General features: G+C 39.4%; 1 protein-coding gene across 27 annotated transcripts in view; it reads left to right on the plus strand.

Annotated features, from left to right (window-relative positions):
- DTNB (dystrobrevin beta) overlaps positions 1-22,326 on the plus strand; it is a 252,130-nt gene that overhangs the window by 197,625 nt on the left and 32,179 nt on the right. For 19 of the 27 annotated variants that reach the window (XM_082356910.1, XM_082356902.1, XM_082356892.1 and 16 more), the window contains 4 exons: positions 10,202-10,287; positions 11,160-11,273; positions 16,130-16,226; positions 21,122-21,142. In XM_082356910.1, the coding sequence (XP_082213036.1) occupies positions 10,202-10,287; positions 11,160-11,273; positions 16,130-16,226; positions 21,122-21,142 (318 nt within the window). Of the gene's footprint in view, positions 1-10,201; positions 10,288-11,159; positions 11,274-16,129; positions 16,227-21,121; positions 21,143-21,606; positions 22,302-22,326 lie in introns of those variants that run through there. The other 8 variants (XM_082356899.1, XM_082356881.1, XM_082356906.1 and 5 more) reach the window with 3 other exon arrangements.

Raw genomic sequence — 22,326 nt, forward strand, 5'->3', positions numbered from 1 at the left:
GCCACTATAGGAAACAGTATGGAGGTTCCTTGAAAAACTAAAGATAGAACTACTATGCGATCGGCAATTCCACTCCTGGGTGTATATCTGGAAAAAATGAAAACACTAATTCGAAAAGATACATGCACCCCAGTGTTCATAGCAGCACTATTTACAATAAGCAAGCCATGGAAGCAACCCGAGTACCCATCAACAGATGATAGGATTAAGAAGATGTGAGAGATGTGTGTGCGCACGCATACACACACACACACACACACACACACACACACACACTGGAATATTACTCAGCCATACAAAAGAATAAAATATTGCCATTTGTGGGACTTCCCTGGTAGCGCAGTGGTTAAGAATCCGCCTGCCAATGCAGGGGACACAGGTTCGATCCATGGTCCAGGAAGATCCCACATGCCGTGGAGCAACTAAGCCCACACATCACAACTACTGAGCCCATGTGCCACAACTTCTGAAGCCCGTGCACCTAGAGCCTGTGCTCCGCAACAAGAGAAGCCGCCACAGTGAGAAACCAACGCACCACAATGAAGAGTAGCCCCTGCTCGCCACAACTGGAGAAAGAAAAGCCCGCGCACAGCAACAAAGACCCCATGCAGCCATAAATAAATAAGTAAATAAATAGATAAATAAATAAAAATATATTGCCATTTGCAGCAACATGGGTGGACCTAGAGAATATTATGCTTAGTGAAATAAGTCAGACAGAGAAAGACAAATTCTATACAATATCATTTATATGTGGAATCTAAAAAATAATACAAATCAATGTATATACAAAAACAGAAACAGTCTCACAGACATAGAAATCAAACTTGTGGTTACCAAAGGGGAGAAGGAGGCAGGGAGGGACAAATTAGGGATATGGGATTAACAGATACAAACTACTATACATAAAATAGATAAGCAACAAAGATTTACTATATAGCACAAGGAATTATACCTATTATCTCGTAATAACCTATAATGGAATATAATCTGCAAAAACCCTGAATCACTATACTGTATACCTGAAACTAACACAATATTATAAATCAACTATACTTCAGTTAAAAAAAAAAAGAAGGAAGAAAAAAATGCAAATTACCAATATCAGGAATGAAATAAGGGACATACTACAGATTCTATAAACATTATAAGGATGATAAGAATATTATGAACAACTTTTTGCCAGTAAGTTTGACAACCTAGCTGACATAGACAAATTTCTTGAAAGATACAATTTAACAAAACTGACATAAGAATAAATAGAAAATCTAAATAGTCCTAAATCTGTTAAAGAAATTGAATTAATAATTAACTTCAAAAACTCTAAGCTCAGGGGCTTCCCTGGTGGCACAGTGGTTAAGAATTCGCCTGCCAGTGAAGGGGACACGGGTTCACGCCCTGGTCCGGGAAGATCCCACATGCCGTGGAGCAACTAAGTCCGTGTGCCACAGCTACTGAGCCTGCGCTCTAAAGCCTGCAAGCCACAAATACTGAGCCCACGTGCCACAACTACTGAAGCTTGCACGCCTAGAGCCCGTGCTCTGCAACAAGAGAAGCCTCTGCGATGAGAAGCCTGCGCACTGCAATGAAGAGTAGCCCCCGCTCACCGCAAGTAGAGAAAGCCCGTGTGCAGCAACGAAGACCCAACGCAGCCATAAATGAATAAATAAATAAATAAATAAAAATTCTAAGCTCAGATGGCTTAATTGTTGAATACTATCATATGTTTAAGGAAGAAATAACAATCTGGCACAAACTTTCAGAAAATAGATAAAGAAGTCATTTTATCAGGCCACTATAACCTGATACCAAAATAATACAAGGGCATTACAAGAGAAGAAAGTTGATGGCCAAGTTCTATCATGAACACAGATGCAAAAATCCTTAACAAAATATTAGCAAATTGAATCCAGCAATATGTAAAAAGGATAATACTCCATGATCAAGTGAGGTTTATCCTAGGAATGCAAATTTATTTAACACATGAAAATCAGCCTATGTAATTCACCATATTAGCAATTTAAAGAAGAAAATTATAATATTTCAATAGATGCAGAAAAAGTTTGTCAAAATACAATGCCCATTTTTTTTTTTTAATTATTATTTATTTATTTATTTTTGGCTGTGTTGGGTCTTCGTTTCTGTGCGAGGGCTTCCTCTAGCTGCGGCAAGTGGGGGCCACTCTTCATCGCGGTGCGCGGGCCTCACTATCGTGGCCTTTCGTTGCGGAGCACAGGCTCCAGACGCGCAGGCTCAGTAGTTGTGGCTCACGGGCCTAGTTGCTCCGCGGCATGCGGGATCCTCCCAGACCAGGGCTCGAACCCGTGTCCCCTGCATTAGCAGGCAGAATCTCAGCCACTGCGCCACCAGGGAAGCCCATACAATGCCCATTTTTGATAAAACTTCTCAATACTATAGGAGTAGAAGAAACTCCTTTAACCTGGTAAAGAACACCTACAAAAACCCTATAGCTTATATGACACTTAAAGGTTAAATTTTGGAATATTTCCCCCTAATATTGCAAACAAGTCATAGATGTCTACTTCCACCACCTCTATTCAAAATTGTCCTGGGGGTCCCAGTCAGTGCAGCATGACAAGAAAAAAGGGACATAAATATTGTAAAGGAAGATGTGAAACTGTCATTATTTGCAGATGACCTGATTCTATATAAGAAGTCCTAAGGAAAGTCCTACAAGAACACTACTAGAACAGATACATGACTTTATAGCAGTGTTGCAGCGTACAAAGTCAATATTTAAAAATTGATTGTATTTCTATCTACTAGCAGTGAACAATTAAGAATTAAATTTAGGAAAAATAACATTTACTGTAACATTAAAAACCATCAAATACTTATGGATAAATTTAATGAAAGATGTTCGAGACTGAAAACTATAAAATATTGCTAAGAGAAATTAAAGAAAACCTAATAAATGGAGAGGTATAGCCATATTCAAAAGATTCAATATTAGTAAAATGGTATATTTTCCCAAATTGGTCTATAAATTCAGTACCAATCAAAATGCCAACTGATTTTCAAATATATTTAGAAAACCAAAACAGTCTTGGAAAAGAGCAAAGTTGGAGGATTCAACCCTACTTGACATCAAGACTTACTCTAGGGACTTCCGTGGTGGTCCACTAGTTAAGACCCCACGCTCCCAATGCAGGGGGCCCGGGTTTGATCCCTGGTCAGGGAACTAGATCCCACATGCTATAACTAAGAGCCCGCTAGAAGAGCCCACATGCCACAACTAAAGATCCCACATGCCACAACTAAAGATCCCACGTGCCACAACTAAGACCCAGCGCAGCCAAATAAATAAACAAATATTTTTTTAAAAAAAGACTTACTCTAAAGCCACAGTAATCAGGAAAGTATGGTATTGGCAAAAGGATAGGCAAATCATCCATAAAATAGATGCACACATATAAGTTCAAGTGACTTTCAACAAGGCACAAAAGCAATTCAATTGGGAAAGGAAAGTCTTTTTAACAAATGCTGCTGGAACAACTGTTTATCTGTATGAAAAGAAAGAACAACTGTTTGTATGAAAAGAAAGAACCTCTACCCCTACCTCACACCATACATAGAAACCAATTTGAAATGTATCATAAACTTTAAATGTAAAAGCTAAAACCATAAAGCTATTAAAAGAAAACAGAAAAATATCTTTATGACCTTGGGGCAGGCGAAGATTTCTTAGAGAGGTTATAAGAATCACAAACCATTGGGTCCAGTATTGTTCTGGAGTGAAATTAGACAGGACAGGCAGGCCAAGATCTCGCAGGACAATATTCTACAGTGTTAGTTTTAGAAATGTGTACTAATTTATGTTTACTTCCTCACAGGGAAATAGAGTTATGAAAGCTGCCAATAGAGAGTTTTGCTTTCTTTCTCTCTCAAAATGTAATTTATTCCTTTGGGTTTGTTTAGTCTTCAAAATCTTTTCCTTGAGAATCTAATACTAAGTCATACATCTGACTCTAACATTCCAACTCTAAAGGTTAGTGAAATGGAACAGAATAGGGGGAAAAAATGTCTGGGAAAAAGACTAGTTTTATTTAATTAATTAGTTAAAGCCTACACATGCCCTCAATCAGTCACAAATGTTTGTTATTTTAGAAATTAAAATTTATAAATAACATTAATTAAATTTTTTGAAATGGAGTAACATTGTGGTGGATTTTTAAAATTAAGTATACGTAATACCATTATATAGTCTTGTTGACTTTACATAGTACTTTTTAAAATTTGTAAATAAAAGCTCCAAAGCCGTTTGACCCCGAAAAGGAGATCCTAGTACTCCTTTACTGCAAACAAGATAAATCTGTTTACACCTGATAGTTTCTGATGCCAGTTCTCTAATTCATGTGAAAATAGTTGTTAGAATGGTCTTGAGACTAAATACTGATATGGCCCCTTTCATCTTCAGTTTATTTTCCTAAGTGTAGTTATCTTATAAATATTGGGTCTCTCAGGAAGGACTCTTCTTAACTAGATTTCTATTAAACAGAAGACTTCTAATCTGCTAATCTCTCACTGATACAAGTGCTTTGCATAAAGTGGGTGTAGTGCTCAAAAGAATTTATTTATAGCCTGCCAGATAGGCTTTGTATTGATTTTTTTTTTTTTTTCAAAAACCTTCTACAAGAAAGACCATTAAATCATTTTAGCAGCCGGCATTACACCCTGTGAAATGCTCCAGCATCAGACCCTCACGTCTCCCCAGGTGGCAGACATGGCCACTGGAACCTCTTCAGGCTGACCCTCAGATAGAGAAATTGTAGGTTGCTTAGATGAGCCAGGAGAGCTAATTTGTTTTCCTGAAGTGCCTAAATTCCATTTTAAAACAACAACAACAAAAATACAGTGTGTGGCAAATCATGGTAATAACAGCAAATCTTAAATTTCATCACAAACATCACTGGCATTAGATGTAGTCAGGTGGTTTTTGTTTATTTAAAAAAATTTTTTTTCTTTATGAAAAAATTAAAAACTCATTATGGAAAACTTGGAAGAAAGGTGAAAGGAAAGGGAAACCATTGTCCATTGTCATGCTACCTAACATTTACACGTTTTTGAGATTTTTTTTTCACATAGCCCAGTCCTGGACTTCACAGCCTCATCATCCTGTCAGCTGCTCCACCCATACACCATTCCAGAAATGTCCTTACGGCTTCTTAGAATTAAAGATCAAGAGTATTTTCATGTGGTGTTTTGCACACATTTAATGACTTAAAACCCCTATAAAATAGTCATTGTCAAACCTGGCTACATATTCTAATCTTTTGTACAACACTTAAAATATATGTAGATTCTTGGCCTTGCCTTAGACCTACTGAATCAGAACCTCTGGGTTTAGTAGGGTCCATTGATTTTAGTTTAAAAAAAAAAAAAAGAAAACTTTCAGTCTTTTGATTTACAGCTAGCTTGGGAACCACTCTCCTAAAAAACATTACTGGGTTTTTGAGAGCAAGAGAGAGGTATTAATAATCCATAGCCCTCCAGTTAGTCTAAGCGAGGTTGGGATGATGGGAAGGCTGCCCTTGGGATGCAGTGAAAGTCTGGTTGATATCAGGCACATCTCTGTGGAACTCCTCCTGCCAAGTTCATCCAGATGGGAAACTTCCAGTCTCTTTTTAGGAGGCTCCAGAAATGCATACCAGCAGATTACAGTTTGCTGACTATGTTGGCTTTCCTTGGTTTCATATTTGCCCAGTTTTGCTCAGTGGGGTCTTGTTCCTTATCCTGTATTTTTCAGATGTGTCTCTATCTCATTAAAGATGATGGAGCTCTGTGAGATTACCTAAACCTAAGAGAATACTAGTGTAACAGAGGAAGGGATCCTCTTCACATCTCTTTCCATAAATATTCCCATTTTACAGACAAGAAAATAAAGGTATATAGTAAAATAAAGTAACAAGTTTACATGCGACTAAGTAGCAAACCCTTAGATTCTTAAGTGGTCCACCTACTTCCATTCTTATCCCACTACAGTAAATCCTCCACTTAGTAGCCAAAGCAGTGTTTGTTTGTTTTTAATAAGCTTCATTATAGAACAATTTTAGATTTACAGAAAAATTATTAAGCTAGTACAGAGAGTTGCCATATAACCCATGTTCCGTTTCCCCTGTTATTAACATTTTACCTTAGTATAGCATGTTTGTTGCAATTAATGAGCCAATATCAACACATTATTATTAACTAAAGTCCATGCTTTATTCAGATTTTGTTAGTTTTTACCTAATGTCTTTTCTCTGTTCTGGGGTTCCATCCGAGATACCACATTACATTTAATTGTCGTTATCTCCTTAGGCTCCTCTGATCTGTGACAGCTTCTCTGACTTTCCTTGTTTTTTTGTTTGTTTTTTATTTATTGAAACATAGTTGATTTACAATATTGTGTTAGTTTCAGGTGTACAGCAAAATGATTCAACTATATATATAGTTATATCCTATATGATAATATATATGATAATCCTATATGATATATAGGATTATTTTCCATTATAGCTTATTACTGACTTTCCTTGTCTTTGATGACCTTGACAGTTTTGAGGAATGTCCCTTAATGGGGATTTGTCTGTTTTTCTCATAATTAGACTGGGATTATGGGTTTTGGGGAGGAAGAGATAAGTGCTATTTTCCTCACATCACATCATACATAAATAATATCAACGTAACTTATCACTGTTGATGTTGACCTTGATCACCTGGCTGAGGAAGCTTTTTTCAGGTTTCTCCGACATAAAGTTACTCTTTTGTCCCCTTTCCACACTGTCCTCTTTGGCAGGAGGTCACTATGGACAGGCCACGCTTAAGGAACAGGGAGTTAGGCTCCACCTCCTTGAGGGCAGAGTATTTGGAATTGATTCCATGTTTCCCTGTTCAGAATCCTACAGTGGCTTCACACCACATTTGGAATGGAATGGAAACTCCACTGCATGATGAAAAGGTCCTTCATGATCTGGGCCCTCCCAGTTTATCACCTATCCCTGCCTCGTAGCTCGCGCCACTCCATCAGTACTGACCAGAACACACCAACCTGGAGCACTTGTGGGCCTTTGCCCTTCTTTCTGCCCAGCAAGCCCGACCCTCCCAACCCCCAGACCTTCACCTGGTTTGCTTCCTAAGTTCATTGAGTCTTTCATAACTACCTCATTTAAAAAATCTTCTGTCTCAGTTTATTCTGTGTCATTACCCTATATTTCTTCATCAAATTTATCACTACTGATGCCATATATATATATATATATCACCTACATATGTATATATATTTATTTATTTATTTGTTTATCATTCTCTCCCAATGTAATGTAAGGTACGTGAGGATAGAGGCTGTATTTTATTCACTAATGCATCCTAGTTTCTGGAATAGTATCTAACACATACTAAGTGCTCAGGAAATATTTGTTGGATAAATGAATGAATGAACTATTTAATTTTTGAAAGAAATCATCTTTAGGGATCTTCTGGCTAAAGTTATCTATGTCTTTATAAACTAACTGTTCCCTCTTTTTCCCTTCAGTGTCCTGGGGGCATTTTAGGAAGGGATACCTGGCTTTTTTTGTTTTTTGTTTTTTTAAGGAGTACTGTGGTGTCTACGATAGTCAATAAATAAAATCCTACATTTCTCTGTTGTTTAGTGTACACTCAACTGTGTTTGACATTTGTCTGGGTGAAATAAGCCATCATTCAGCTGTCCACTGGGGGCTCCCTGTTGTTACGTCCAGGTGGAGGAGCTAGGGTGCAGGCTGCTCCAGGTGGGACTGCTGACTAAGGGTTTGAATCTTCTTCCGCCCCTACTTCTCTATATTTGAGTAACAATGCTTCTTGGTGCCGAAGAGTCTTTCCTGGTTAGGAATCACTATTGATAATAATTCTTGATTCCTATGTTAACTTCCTCTTTGAAAGATGCTTCAGCATTGCAGTCAGACACTCAAAACTAAAAGGATTCTTTAGAAATTTCCAGTGAAATACTGTAGGGTTTTTGGGTTTTTGTCATTATATGAAACAAATTCCTTTCAGAGCGCGTTTCCTCATCCATAATTTTCCCTGGTCCCACTCTCATAAGGAGCCATTAGTTTTAACTCTAGTCTTCAGGAATTGTAAACCTATTATTCGTAGCAGTTTTACTCTGAGGCAAGCCATTTTTCTGAGGTTCAACTCAGGCTCTCACAAGACTCTGAATAGAATATATAGAGAACTTGCTCAGTTGACTGCTGGCCCACTCTTCTCTGGAGGAAGAAAGATCAGTTTTCTTCCTTTTAAAGAAGGAAATTGCTTGGTAATTTGATAAAAAGGCTCCCACCCAGATTTGCTATGCTATTTTGCCCCTGTTTATTTAGGAAATTTCACATGAAAAGAATTACTTATTGCATCTTTAAACTCTAGACAGGAAACAAGGTTTCTGCTTCATCATAGATCATGTTTTGGGAAGAACCAAGAATACCTGGAGTGAAGCGTAACTATACCAGAGCCTTCATTAAGAGCTTCCACTCTGGTTAATCAATAAAAGGGAAATGTCACCTAGTCATCCATTTTCCTATTTTGTGTTGATTCGCTTCCATATTCTTAAAGGAGGTACAAGGGTCAGACCCAGTAGTGAATATGCAAATCGAAACCATAATGACTCCTCCAAAGAAGATATATAGATGGCCAATAAGCACATGAAAGTATGCTCAACATATTAGTCATTAGGTGAATACAAATCAAAATCATGAGATACCATTTTATACTCACTAGGATTACTGTGATCAAAAAAATGGGCTATAACAACGGTTGGCAAGAAAGTGGAAAAAATGGACCCCTCATATATTGCTAGTGGGAATGTAAACTGCTACAGCCATGTAGGAAAACAGTTTAGCAGTTGCCCAAAAGGCAGTTACTATATGACCCAGCAGTTCCACTCTTAGATATATACCCAAGAAAAATGAAAGCATGTCTCTACACAGAAACTTGTCCGCAAATGCACATAGCAGCATTATGCAAAATAGCCCGCCAAAATGGGAACCCAAATGTCCCTCAGCTGTTGAATGGATGAACAAAATATGATATGTCCATATGGTGGAATATTATTCATCCATAAAGAGAAATGAAGTACTGATATATGCTACAACGTGGATGAGCCTTGGAATCATTTGCCAAGTCAAAGAAGCCATACATAAAAGATCACATACTGCGTGATTCCATTGGTATGAACTGTCCAGAATAGGCAAATCCATAGATAAAGAAATTAGATTAGAAGTTGTCACAAGATGGTGGAGGGGAAATGGGGAGTGACTGTGGGTTTCTTTTCAGGGTGATGAAAATGTCCTGCAAGTAGATAGTGATGATGGGCTCACAACCTCATAAATATAGTTTAAAACCACTGAATTGTATACTTTAAAAGGGTAGGTTTTAAGGCATGTAAATTATATCTCAATTTTTTTTAAAACCCACAATTAGGTACTTCACGCCCACTAGGATGGTTAAAACCAAAAAGACAATGACAAGTATTGGTGAGAATGTGGAGAAATTGGAACCCTCATTCATTGTTGGTGGGATGGTAAAATGGTTCAGCCACCTCGGAAAACAGTTTGACACTTTCTCAAAATGTTAAATACAGAGTTACCATATAACTCTGGAATTCCACTCTTAGGGATTTACCCAAGACAGATGAAAACATATATCAACACAAGATTTGTAAATGAGAGTTCAGAGCGGCTTCATTTGTGATAACCCAGAGCTGGAAACAATGGAATACTATTCAGCAATAAAAAGGAGGGAACTCCTGATGCATGGAGCAACATGGATGAACCTCAGAAATACCATGCTAAGTGGAAGCCAGAAACCAAAGACTGCATGTTGTGTGATTCCATTTATATGAAGTGTCTAGAAAAGGCAAAACTGTAGACAGAAAGCAGATCACTGGTTGCCTGTGGTTGGGGATGGGAGTGGAAGTTGACTACAAACTGGCATGAGGGAACTTTCTGTGGTGATGAAAGATGTTCTAAAACTGGACTGTGGTGATCGGTTTGCATAACTGTTTAAATATACTAAGACTCATTGAACTGTACACTTAAAATGGGTGGATTTTATGGTATGTAAATTATACCTCAAAAATCTGTTTTTAAAAAAGTCAACAGTCCATCTGGGCCTCTGGATATATTTGAATCAAAAAAAAAAAAAAAACCTTTCTTCTTCCTCACTCTAGACCCGTCCTCCCACCGACTTGAGCTTTAACTTTGATGCCAACAAACAACAAAGACAGCTTATTGCAGAACTGGAAAACAAAAACAGGTAAGAATGCAGAGGTCGAGCCAGTTTCTGAAGCCCAAGATTATCACGTGAGTATCTGATTCTCATTTTCCTTGCAGTCTAGATGAGTTTTGACCACAAAGGAAGATCCCACCTCAGTGAAGATAGGCCAGCCCAAGTCCAGTACATGCCCTGGACACTAATTTGTATATCTCTGTATGCTGTTCATTCTGGTAGTCCAAAACCCCGCTCAGGTGCTCTCAGGTAGATTCTTTTTCCCACCCACCAGTGTGTTCCCCTCCCATTCCTTTCTCCACTCTGCTCCCAGGAGCCTTTGCTCTGTCTTGTCATCTTGTCCTGGCCCACGATGCAGCACGCGACTGTCTGGTCTCTCATTGAAAAGCCATTTACAGGCTTGGCGACCAGACAACACACCATCATGCACTGAAAAAGCAGAAACCAGGACAAGGAGATTGGTCATAATGTAACAGGCACAGTGGAGGAGGTGGCAACCATCAGATCTCGGGGTGGGAGTGGGGTTCAGGAGAAGAAGGGAGACAGAGGAAGATTTGAGGGGAGTTAGCACAGGACTTGCATTAGAAGGTTGCAAGTGCCCCCCAGACAGGAACAGACACTTCTATTGATAGTTGTCATTTTTCTTCTGTGGAAATGTTTCAAGTTCTTGAGAAGAGGGTTTGTAGGACTTTTTCTACCACAAAGGATTGTTTCATTGAGGAAATATCGAGTGCAGCAATTTTAAGACGGTGTCCATTTCACATCTTGGTCATTCAGAAACGATCAGAACAAGATTGGTAGAGGCAGCACGACTAGAATAAAAACTTCTAATGGAAAAAAAGAGAGGGCGCGAGCTGTGAAGCCGCACGTGGCCATCTCTTTTTCATCCATCTCTCTAGAGAGATCCTGCAGGAGATTCAGCGTCTCCGTCTGGAGCATGAGCAGGCTTCCCAGCCCACCCCGGAGAAGGCCCAGCAGAACCCCACACTGCTGGCGGAGCTGCGGCTGCTGAGGTAAGTGGGGAAGCTGCACCACTGTCCCCAAGTTATAATCTGCTACAGTAGGAATTCATATCTCAGGAAACCAAACTAGTGGGTTCGAATCTGTTTATCGGTATAACTAGTCATGTTAGAACAAACAGCTAAAGCATTCCACTCATTCTGTTACTGCTTCAGATGTTTGAGTCCCTTTATTAATCACTGTGAGATCTCCTGCCTTCATTTCAGAACTAGGTAAACACCAGTCGCAGTGTTTATACTTTTGTGATTGCTTTAGGAAGACCATTGTGCTGCACTCAATCTTCTTATCTTGCAAATTAGTCTGACTTTAGAGACTCCCGGCAGGAGTAAGGCTCTCCGTGTCCTTTGAGTATGTTCTCCCGCACTTCATAGTCAGAGGAGGATTCCGTTGCAGGAACTCCTCTGAGATGTGAAACCAAGTGGGAATCCCTTGCACTGTGGCTGTGGTACCTTCCACCTCAACATAAGTATAAACTGTCTCAAGGATCGAGAGACTAAGGACGTAGGATCAGGATGGGGGTAGAGAGCAACTTCAGCTCCCACTTGGTGCTGTTTTGGAGGGAATGAGGGCATCTTCCAGAAGAGTATAACATGAGCATGATCCGAGCAAAATTATTAGGGTCTTATTTCCTATCGGTCTTAGAAAGATGTGTGTATACTCTTTGTAAGTGAAGACATTATGGAAACTAAGTGAGTGACTTGATTCTCACCAGACCTCTAGATTTCCAAATAGTGGGTTTTTTCTGTTTAGGTTGTAACATTTGACATTCTGCAGTTGATTTTTAACGTGCTGTCACCTGGGATTCTACAGAGCCGAATGTCCTTTCTTAGTTCTTCCTTTGGCTTAGGTCATTTAGCTTCCCAACCAATGATTTCTTCTCTTACAGAATAGAGATTATTGTTTTTCTATAACTGTCCTTCTGTTTAGATTTATGTCATTAATAAATAACTCATCAAGAATTTAAACCATGCAGATGAAAATCATTAGGGATACAGAGATTCCCATTCTCCTAAAAATTCATTTTAGTTTCTAAATTTATTAGAAACTGGGCTGAGATTTTGGTTGCTCTGGGTCCACTGTCACACATTGGAGATATCAGCATGTTGGGTGTCACACTAGGGAGGATGGGAAAGCAAAAGCTGCTGACTCAGGTAGAGCATAACTCTAAGCTATCAGTGTAAGATACAACTGTTTTCTTTCCCCACCTCAGCTCAGGCACAAGTGACTATTTTGTATCTAGAAAAGCAAAAAACTGTCATACTTTAGTTTAACTATTGCTGGAACTAGGATTGCTGAAAGGGCTTCTTTATGCTAGAGGGATCTGAAAAAACTGTAGATTCAGTAGGCAAAGGACTGAATCCAGCGCTGTGACATAAGGCAGTAAGAAACAGGAATTTAATCTAAATCCAAGGAGGGTCTAAATCCTGAGAAATCAGAAAGTATTTAATCTCAAAAGCAGCTGTATACCACTGAAAAAAGAGGGACTATTTAATAAGTTTGCTGGATCAATTGGTCATGCATAAGGACAAACATATTGGCTCTCTTCCTCACACTATATACAGAAACACCACCAGGTAGATTAAACATGGAGACAAAAATGTTAAAACTTCTAGAAGAAAACGTAGGAGAGTTTCTTTAGGGATTTGGGATAGAAAATAATTTCTCAGAATTACTAGCCATGAAAGAAGTTGGTATATTCATCTATGTTAATATACGAACTTTTGTTTATCACAAGACACATAAAGGGCAAGATTCATTTGTAGGTTCTGACATCCTTCTGGTTTTAATGAATATACATGAATCCAGGAACTGCCAATACCCAGCTAGTATAATAAAACAAGGTAGAGAATTTCATCCTTAGGGTTAGTGGTTATGAATCCTGAACACCAAGATTGTCTTTTCCCCCTTCATTATTTTTAACGGTATATTTGTTATTATAATAATATATGACAATGTGTGAGATATGAAGCATAATGATAAAATGAACACCCAGGAACTCACGTCCTACTTGAGAATTCATATATTGCTAAAGCCATGTCATCTGGAAAAGTGCCCCCCTTATTCCACTTCCTTGCTTCTGCCTTCCCCACAGAGCTGACCTCTCTCCAGAATTTGGTTTATCATTCCCTTGCTTTTTTTTTTTTTTTTTAAATATTTATTTATTTATTTATTTGGTTGCACCGGGTCTTAGTTGCGGCACGCATGTGGGATCTAGTTCCCTGGCCAGGGATCGAACCCAAGCCCCCTGCATTGGAAGCTTGGAGTCTTAACCACTGTGCCACCAGGGAAGTCCCGATTCCCTTGCTTTTTAAAACAGTATTGTCAAGTATGTGTGTATGCCCACGTGATAAAGTGTCTAATTTTGCTTTTTGTTTTTTGAGCTTTATAGAAATGGTATTCCATGCAGTCTTCTGGGACATTTTTCCCCCTTAATATTACTCTTTAGGAGCCTTCCATGTTGTTGCATGTAGCTGTAGTTCATTCATTTTTGCCACATATTATAATTATTTGATCATGCACAGCACAAAGAAAGAGTACTGCATCCAGGCTTGGGGGTTCAAGGAAGAAAGGCTTTCTAGAAAGTTGAATGAGTCAACTCCTCTTTATTGAGTTTATACCTGCACTGGAAATTTAGGGAGTATGAAGACGAGAAGACAATGATTCTATCTTAAAAATTTATAATCTAGTTTTGGAAACAAAACTTAAAATAATTTGCTAGTCAGTTAAATAATATTGTACAATGTTAATAAATAGTATGGATATTAGAAGAAATGTGAGTAGGGAAAGACACACACACACACAGGCTAGAAGCAATTTGACCCTTGAAAGTGCTGGAATTTGGGCTGGACCATGAAAGGTAGGTGTGGTTTGAATGGCGTGTGGGACAAAACATTTAAGATTAGAAGCAGAGTTGGGGTTCAGCAAGATCCCCCAATAAGTATGACACATTTCAGACAGGGGAAGGAGTCTTGGAGCTAAGAATTTGTTTTCAATCATCCAGGGAATTAATCTTCAGAGTGCCAATGATGGGAGATAAAATTAGTTGGATAATTGAGACCAGATTCTGAGAGCCTTAAGTGATAGGTCATTGGAAATCCTTGGAGGGCTTCAAATAATGATTTCATTAAGTTCACTAGATGTTAATTGAGTCCACACTGGATGCGTGATATTCTCTTAATCATTAAATCTATGCAAAGATGAGTAAGGTCATCCCCTGACCTCAAGGATTTTGCATCATGGTAGGAGTGACAGCAATACAAGGTAAAATAAATTAAGTGCCACAGAGAAGCACCAATTGCTATGTGATTAAATAAGCAGGATCCTATACCTACTGAAGTAATCAGGAATAGCTTCCTGGAAAGAGTGACGTTTGGGATGGACACTAAGGAGTGAATAACATTTGGAGGAGAGTAGGGGAATACTCACTTGTAAAATGATGCAGTCTGCTTAGGGAAAAGTGAACCATGGCTGGAGGTCCAGACATGGAAGGGAAAGGGAAGTAAGGAACTAAGGATAGGAATGTAGGTAGGGTCTGGAGCAGCACTCTCTGATAGAAATATAATGTAAGCCATATATGTACCAAAAATTTTCTAACAACCATGTTGAAAAACAAAGGAAAGAGGTGTCACTAAAATTAATACTATCTTTTATTTAACCTGTGGGAATAGAAAGATAGACATGTGATTTCCAAGAATCATCTGAATTGGGTGACTGATTGAATATAGGAAATGAACAGGAAAGTATCAAAGAGGACTGAGTTTTTCAGCCATGACAGAAAGAAGAAAAAGTAGGAGAGAGAGGGAAATTGAGAAGAGAACCATTTAGGGAGGAAAGTCTCAAGTTTGGTTTTGGACAGATTGAGCTAGACTTGATGACATGAAATCTGTCCTCAGGGAAACAGAAATCTGTCCTCAGAATTCTCTTAGACACAGAGTCGTCCTGATGTCTGTCATACTTTTTGAACCTGATGTGTGGTTCTGGAAGCACTGACTCCTGAACCCTGTCTTCCCTGAGAAGTTTTCATACATTTTTCTCCACTATTAACTTAAATTTGGACTAGTTTTATGTATATGTGAGGCATTTGGCTTCCTAAAGAATTTTTAAAATCACTTTAATAATATTAACAGTACTTTTTCACTCTACGGCAATGTATACTTTCCAAAGCATTTTTTTAAAAAATAAATGTATTTATTTATTTATTTATTTTTGGCTGCATTGGGTCTTCGTTGCTGCACATGGGCTTTCTCTAGTTCCGGCGAGTGGGGGCTACTCTTCGTTGCGGTGCGCGGGCTTCTCGTTGCGGTGGCTTCTCTTGTTGCAGAGCACGGGCTCCAGGCGCGCGGGCTTCAGTAGTTGCAACACGCGGGCTCAGTAGTTGTGGCTCGCAGGCTCTAGAGCGCAGGCTCATTAGTTGTGGCGCACAGGCTTAGTTGTTCCGCGGCATGTGGAACCTTCCCGGACCAGGGCTCAAACCCGTGTGCCCTGCATTGGCAGGCGGATTCTTAACCACTGCGCCACCAGGGAAGCCCTCCAAAGCATTTTTGCATACTGTTCCTCACAGCAGTAAAGAAAAGTGGGCAAAACAGATATTATCACCATTTTATATATCCAGTATCAGAACTTAAATGATTTGCTCAGCATCTCATACACTGCTAAGTAGCAGAATCAGGTCTAAAACCCATTTCACCTGGCCTTCGACTCTTCTTTGAGGATCATTTTATCTTCATTTTCTTTTATATTTGTTCAGTAGACACATTACAATTTTTAATATTTTTAAATTACAGTGTCTTTTTGTGATCTAACTGCCCTTCCATCTCTGCATTCCTCATGAGCTTTTCCTCTCCGACAGGCAGAGGAAAGATGAGCTGGAGCAGAGGATGTCAGCGCTGCAGGAGAGCAGGCGGGAGCTGATGCTGCAGCTGGAAGGGCTGATGAAGCTGCTGAAGGTAAGAGCAGCAGCCGCTCAGGCCTCCCCCCACCTCCCGGCTCTCCTTGTCCATCTCCACCTGCACTTCAGCTTCTGCCTCCCCGTGATGTCAGACAGGATGAGGCTAACAGGTTAACTCCTGCTGCCTAGACTCAGTTTTCAGGTAGACCTCCATGAAGTTAACCTAATTCAGTATAAAAGTTATCTAAATCAGTGTAAAGCCTGATTACAAAAAATTAGTAACTGGAACTAATGTCCTCGAATAGTTGCTTTTATGAATAAATAAGAATGTTTATAAATCGGATATTAGCTATGTGAAATGAATATTTCTCAACTATATAAAGTTTCTTTTAAGACAAGTTTTCAAATATTCTACCTAAATGCGTAACAAGTATTGTGTCCTATTTTAATAAGTATTACAGAGGCAAACCAAAGTAATCAACCAACTCTAATCAATAATTTTACTCTATTAGGAGCAATAAAATAGCAGCTAGCTCTAGGTTTGGTATATTGGAGCTTGAATAAATCTAGAATAATTCAGGCCCACTATCTATTTTTTGTGAAAAATATATTACAGCCCCTACACCCTAGAGCAGACAAAGGCACACTTGGCATTTAAATGTCCTCACCTGGATGATTTGACTGGCACTGAACAGAAATATTTACCCAGCTCTGTAGCAGCAATACCAGGGCACATTTGTTTATGCTATAAATTCCTAAGGTCTGTCTGTCTATACTGTGAAACCATTGTATTTCATGGTCTGACACAGAATGGAAGTCACAGTGTGGAGTACCTCAAAAGGCAGGCTGAGGGGGTAGATTTAATCCTGTGATAAAGTGGAGTCATTAAAGGTTTTGAAAACAGTAGTTTAGGAAAATGTACATAGCAGGTTGGGAAGAGGAGAAACTAAAGGATAATAGGAAGCTAATGAAATCATCCAGACCCGAAGTGACAAGGGTCTAGACTAGGGGGGTAGCCCAGGAACATGTCAGCTTGAAGAGTTTTCTTCAACTTCTCCATTCTAAACCAGTCCTTTAATAATAAAGCTAGTGGGTATTTAGCAACTTGGGTAAATGGCGTGTTTGTGTTTTAAACTGACTTTTGGCTTGCTCAAGACAATCACTTCTTTTACTCTTGAGCTGAGTTTTTTCTAGCTTTGGTCCTGGGTATTTTGGGACATGTTTCTTCATTAACCCTGTTAGCAGGATTTCTCCTGAGAAATATTTTGTCTAAATGGGTCTTGTTTAAAGAAAACCTTATGCGTAAAACCTGGCCCAAATCCTTCAAATAGTTGTCAAGTATCCAGCTAAGCAACCCAATCAGCCACTCAAGAGAGCAGAGAGGTACTTAAATACATTTGGCCAGTGTAACATCTGGAGCCATGTGGGGCTTTGAAAGCCCTGCCATTGTGGGGTTAGTCCACCCACAGGACAGAAGGCCATAGGGGATTCACCTACCTTTCAGAAAAATGTTCTCAAATATTACCCAAACATAGATGGGAAGGTACCCTTTTTGTAAAAGGCAAAAAGGTTTATGCAAACTGAAGGGAAGTCAGAATGCATTTCCCCTAAGTATCACAGTAAGCTTTCCCGTCAGCTGGTTGCCCTCAGTGTTCCTTAGAGTTCCTGGCTCAGGTCCCATGTGCATTCCTATGACCTTGTCATGTACCTCTGACACTTGTATTCAAGGCCTAAGCAGAATGAACTGATGTCTCGAACTGTATTCCCAAGCCCTGAGTTTCTTTGTATTTCCAGCTGCTGTCTTACAGTTACAATTTCTGTAAAATAACCAGGACCCCACTGCTCTGTTTTGTAGGATATCCTACCAAGTTCTTAAATGCCTTATTATTTACCTACCTGACAGGCTGAGGTCATTCAGAAAGGGAAGAAGAATTTGCAAACATAAACCAGGAATGTTGTCTTTTTATCCATTGATTAAGAGTCATGTTTAGGATATGTGGTGTATAATGGTGACTAAGACTCAATTCTTGTCACCAAGGAGTATCAGAGACCTTCTTATTGTTGTTGTTTTTTTCCTAATGACATAATGTAGACTGACACTCAAGTACCCATGTTTCAGAATGTATCTTTTCTTTACATTTTTTCCCCTGATTAATGAGTATATATGGATAACCTCTACCTCAGACTTCTTATTTAATCTAGAAATAGTCGTGTGATGGTGTTTTAGTTTCTAAATTACGTTCCCAGTATTCTTCTGCCTCATTTTCCATTTTTCCAATATTGCTTTTGAAATGCATTTACCAGATGAATTCTGTAGTTTTAAATTTTAACCTCATATGCAAATGAGGTTTTGAATATAAATTTTTTTATATAGATGACTACAGTGGCTATGGCATTACTTTGGCCATCTAGCCAGATATCCCCAATGTGACGGGTCTCCCATGTTTTTAGGTGACTTGAGCAGTCCTAGATTTGCACTTTATAATTAAGGCATTATTACCCCCTTTAAATCAAATTGGCTCCTATACCTTGTCACCAGTCAATGTTTACTGACCCCAACTGACTAATTGATAACAAAAAGGTTCTAAGACCTTATATCTGACCTGTTTACTGTGTTGACAGAGCCTTCAAAGCTATATCTGATTAACTTTTGTGAGTTTGGATTATACAACACCATCCTAAGTAACACTTTGCCAAAGTCCACCCTCTCCCAATGCCAGTGCACATGGGGGGCCTGTTAGTCCTGAAAACACTGCCCTGTCCACTCCCTCCATCCTAACCTGACATGTGTCTACTGCAAATTATAATGATTTTATATCAATGGATAAACTATATACAGCAAAGTCACCAAATGTACAAACATGAAACATCGCCTTCTGAATTTTTCTTTTTTTTTTTTTTAAACATCTTTATTGGAGTATAATTGCTTTAAAAAAAAATATGGAACCCTTCACGAATTTGTGTATCATCCTTGTGCAGGGGCCATGCTAATCTTCTCTGTATCGTTCCAATTTTAGTATATGTGCTGCCGAAGCGAGCACTGAATTTTTCTTTTCTGTTGAACCAAGGTAATATTATTGTCTCCAATACCAAACCTGGAGAAAACAGTGAAAATAAGGAGGTGTTTTAGAAACAGTTCTAAGAAATTACATACTGGTCTTTTGATCTCAGATGCAATTCCAGCTTGTCAGGATTGCCCCATCCCTCCCCTACCAATTTCCATTTCAACATTTAGTGCCAGCAATAAAAACACATTTTTAATTGTTTAATAACTCTTCTACGGCTGGTTGCCTTGCCTAGTGAATGGAAGAAAAGTGTTCTGCCTCACAGGAAAGCCTGACTAGGCAGGGAGATCGCTTCCCAACTGTAAAACTCTAACCCCTTCTAACTGGAGCCATGCATGCCAGACGCAAAAGCTAAAAGATGCTAACTCCTTCAGGCTAACTCAGCGAACGCTCAGGGCCCTCTTTGCCTGGGTGCCTGTGATATTAGGTTTGGCCAAGCATCTAGCAGCTGGCTTTGATAATGAAGAACATCTTCTGGTGCTGAGTTGGGAGTCTCCTCAAGAGATTTCTTGGTGCCCATTTAATTTCTAGTGCATGTCTCTCCCTTGCGGGAATAAAATGACTTTCTCCAAATTCTTACTTTCCCTCTCCCTTTCGTAATTCCTTGGCTTTACTGAAATCATTCTCTCCATTGCACCCAGATCTGCAGACTGAGAAGCACTCATCCATTCCCAAGACTTCCTACACACATGTTTAGTAAAGGCAGTCTGCACGGATGGATCCAATTTAAATAGAACCATTGCAACAGATTTTAGATCTGTGTATTTGGGGCAAAGAGCAGAGGCGTCCTGACCACAGTTACCCATGATGAGGCATAGAAAAAGGAAATGAAGAGACCCATTAAAAGACAGAGTAGCTGAGAAGCACAAGACTGAGGAGAGAGGAACTCGGAAGTGTTTATCTCATCTTCATCGTGCTTCCTTCTTCAGTGTCTAGAGGTGCATTCTGAGAGCTGAGAGTTAGCAAGGGCCTGCTCTGAGCGGCGTCACTGTAAGGCTCTGAAAGACAGAGACCGTATCTCACCTTCATGTTCCCAGTGCTTCATGCATAGGGAGCATTAAACGAACCTTTGTTCAACTAATGAGACACCAAGGTCAAGAATTCTTTTTGAAAAGCCTCTTAGGGCCTTGAAACAGTTCCAGTTTATAGGGGGAAGGGGATGTATGTGCATCCTTGAAAAGAACCACACAGCAGCCAAAAGCTCCAAAAGTGGAAGACAGGGGACTAAATAAGAGAATCTGTAGTCAGATGGAATTTCCAGTTTCTAGGAAGTTCTTAGGAGCAGTGGTTCTCAAACTAGCAGGATTCAGAATCCACTGAAAGTTTCATGAAACAGCGCTGCCCCCACCCCAAGAGTTTTGATTCCATTGGTCTAGGGGGAGACGGGGCAAAGCATGCATCTCTGACAAGTTTCCAGATGCTGCTGCTGCTGGTCTATCTATGTTCTGCGCTTTGAGAACCACTGACTTAGAGAAATGTACCTGACACATTTGGATATTGTGAATCGTGAAACAGAGTGATCACGGAGCTTTTGAGTCATGGTTGAGCTGCTGCTTTCAGTTTACCCTAAATAGTGATATAAACTTGGGCAAGTCAGGCTCTCTAGGGCTTTTTCGCGTATAAAAGGGGAAGTTGGGCTAGAGGGTTTAGAAGGTTCTTTCCTTCTAACTCTAGAAGTTAGCGTTTAAAGGACCAGATAGGGCAGAGGCTCGCCATTTGCTCTGCCCAACTGACGGTGCTCTGATGGTGGTCAGGCCCTTGGATCTCTGAACCCACGGGCCTGGCCTGGTTTGCCCTTTTCTATCATTTTTTTCCAGTTGTTTGTGGTGATGGGCATTAATTTCTCTCCTTTTTCCCCTCTACCTTTTTTCGTCTTCACCACCTCTAGGAGGAAGAGCAAAAGCAGGCAGTAAGTGAACTTCAGAATTCTCCACCTGACTCTTGCTTCTTTTGCATGTTCTTCTTTTCCTCATATAACTGTTACATACTTTCTCCTCTCCTCCCTGTACCAAGATCATCTCTGTGGAATTGGTTATGTGTAAAACCCTCAGCAGTTCTCTCCGTGGTATTGTAAAATGGCCTAAAAGGCCACGTCATGTTTACCTAGTAGAGCATGTTCTTATTTGAAACCAGAGCTTGTTGAATTTGTTTTCAAAGTACACATCTGTTGTGTTTATTTAAATATGCATGACTAGCCAGGCTACAGTTACATTTTCCTGCACTTACATTCTCTGCTGCTTCATGATTAGGCTGACTTTAATTGCTTGAAACAATTTTCAGGGTGGTGGGAGTGACCTCAGGGTTAAGTACAATGTCATGAATGACTGTGCATGAAAATGAGTAGTTCTTTTGATAACTTTAGTTGTCCTTTAGTCTTGAACAGTCTTCTGGATGTTCCAGCTCCAGTAGCCTTCTTAACAAAGTTACCAATGACAACTAAGTGACTGATCATGCTGTAAGTGATTTCCTATTCAAAGCCCACTGCAGAGGGAGCTCTGGTTTTCCTGAGCTGCATGGTGTTTAGGGAAAGTTTATGTTTGTTTTTATTTTCCCTGATAGCCACTAACCCACACAGGAAAATCAATTGAGGGCTTATCCATAATGATAAGACTATATGTTTATATCATATAGTAAGGTTTTCAAAGCATACATTTTTCACACACAAACTAAAGCTTATTTTTAATTTACCTCAGGGCTTCTCTTTAAAGAAAGAAATGTGAAATGTGTAATTCAAAAAATGTACTCATTTCTTATTTCAAAAAACAAATGTATCCATGTTTCAGATTAAGAATAGGAATATAAAACATTATATTTACCATTATTTCCAGTTAGGAAAGCAATGGAGTCATAGGGTAAAAGGGAGAGGAAAGGAAGGAGGAGATGGGTAAGGAGGGGAGGAGGCAAGAGAAGAGTAAAGGAGACTGTCAGGAAGAGGGAAGGAAGACAGAGTATGATGTCAGGGTAGGCTAACAACCCGTACATCTCAATGACTTTAATGTGACAAAATTTTATTTTTGTCTGTGCTTTATTTGGTTTTGTTTTTTCCTCATTCACACATAATTTATTACTTTGATCTTATGGCACTTTTGTATC

The sequence above is a fragment of the Balaenoptera borealis genome, assembly GCF_965194805.1.
Source record: "Balaenoptera borealis genome assembly, chromosome: 15".
Lineage (NCBI taxonomy): Eukaryota > Metazoa > Chordata > Mammalia > Artiodactyla > Balaenopteridae > Balaenoptera > Balaenoptera borealis.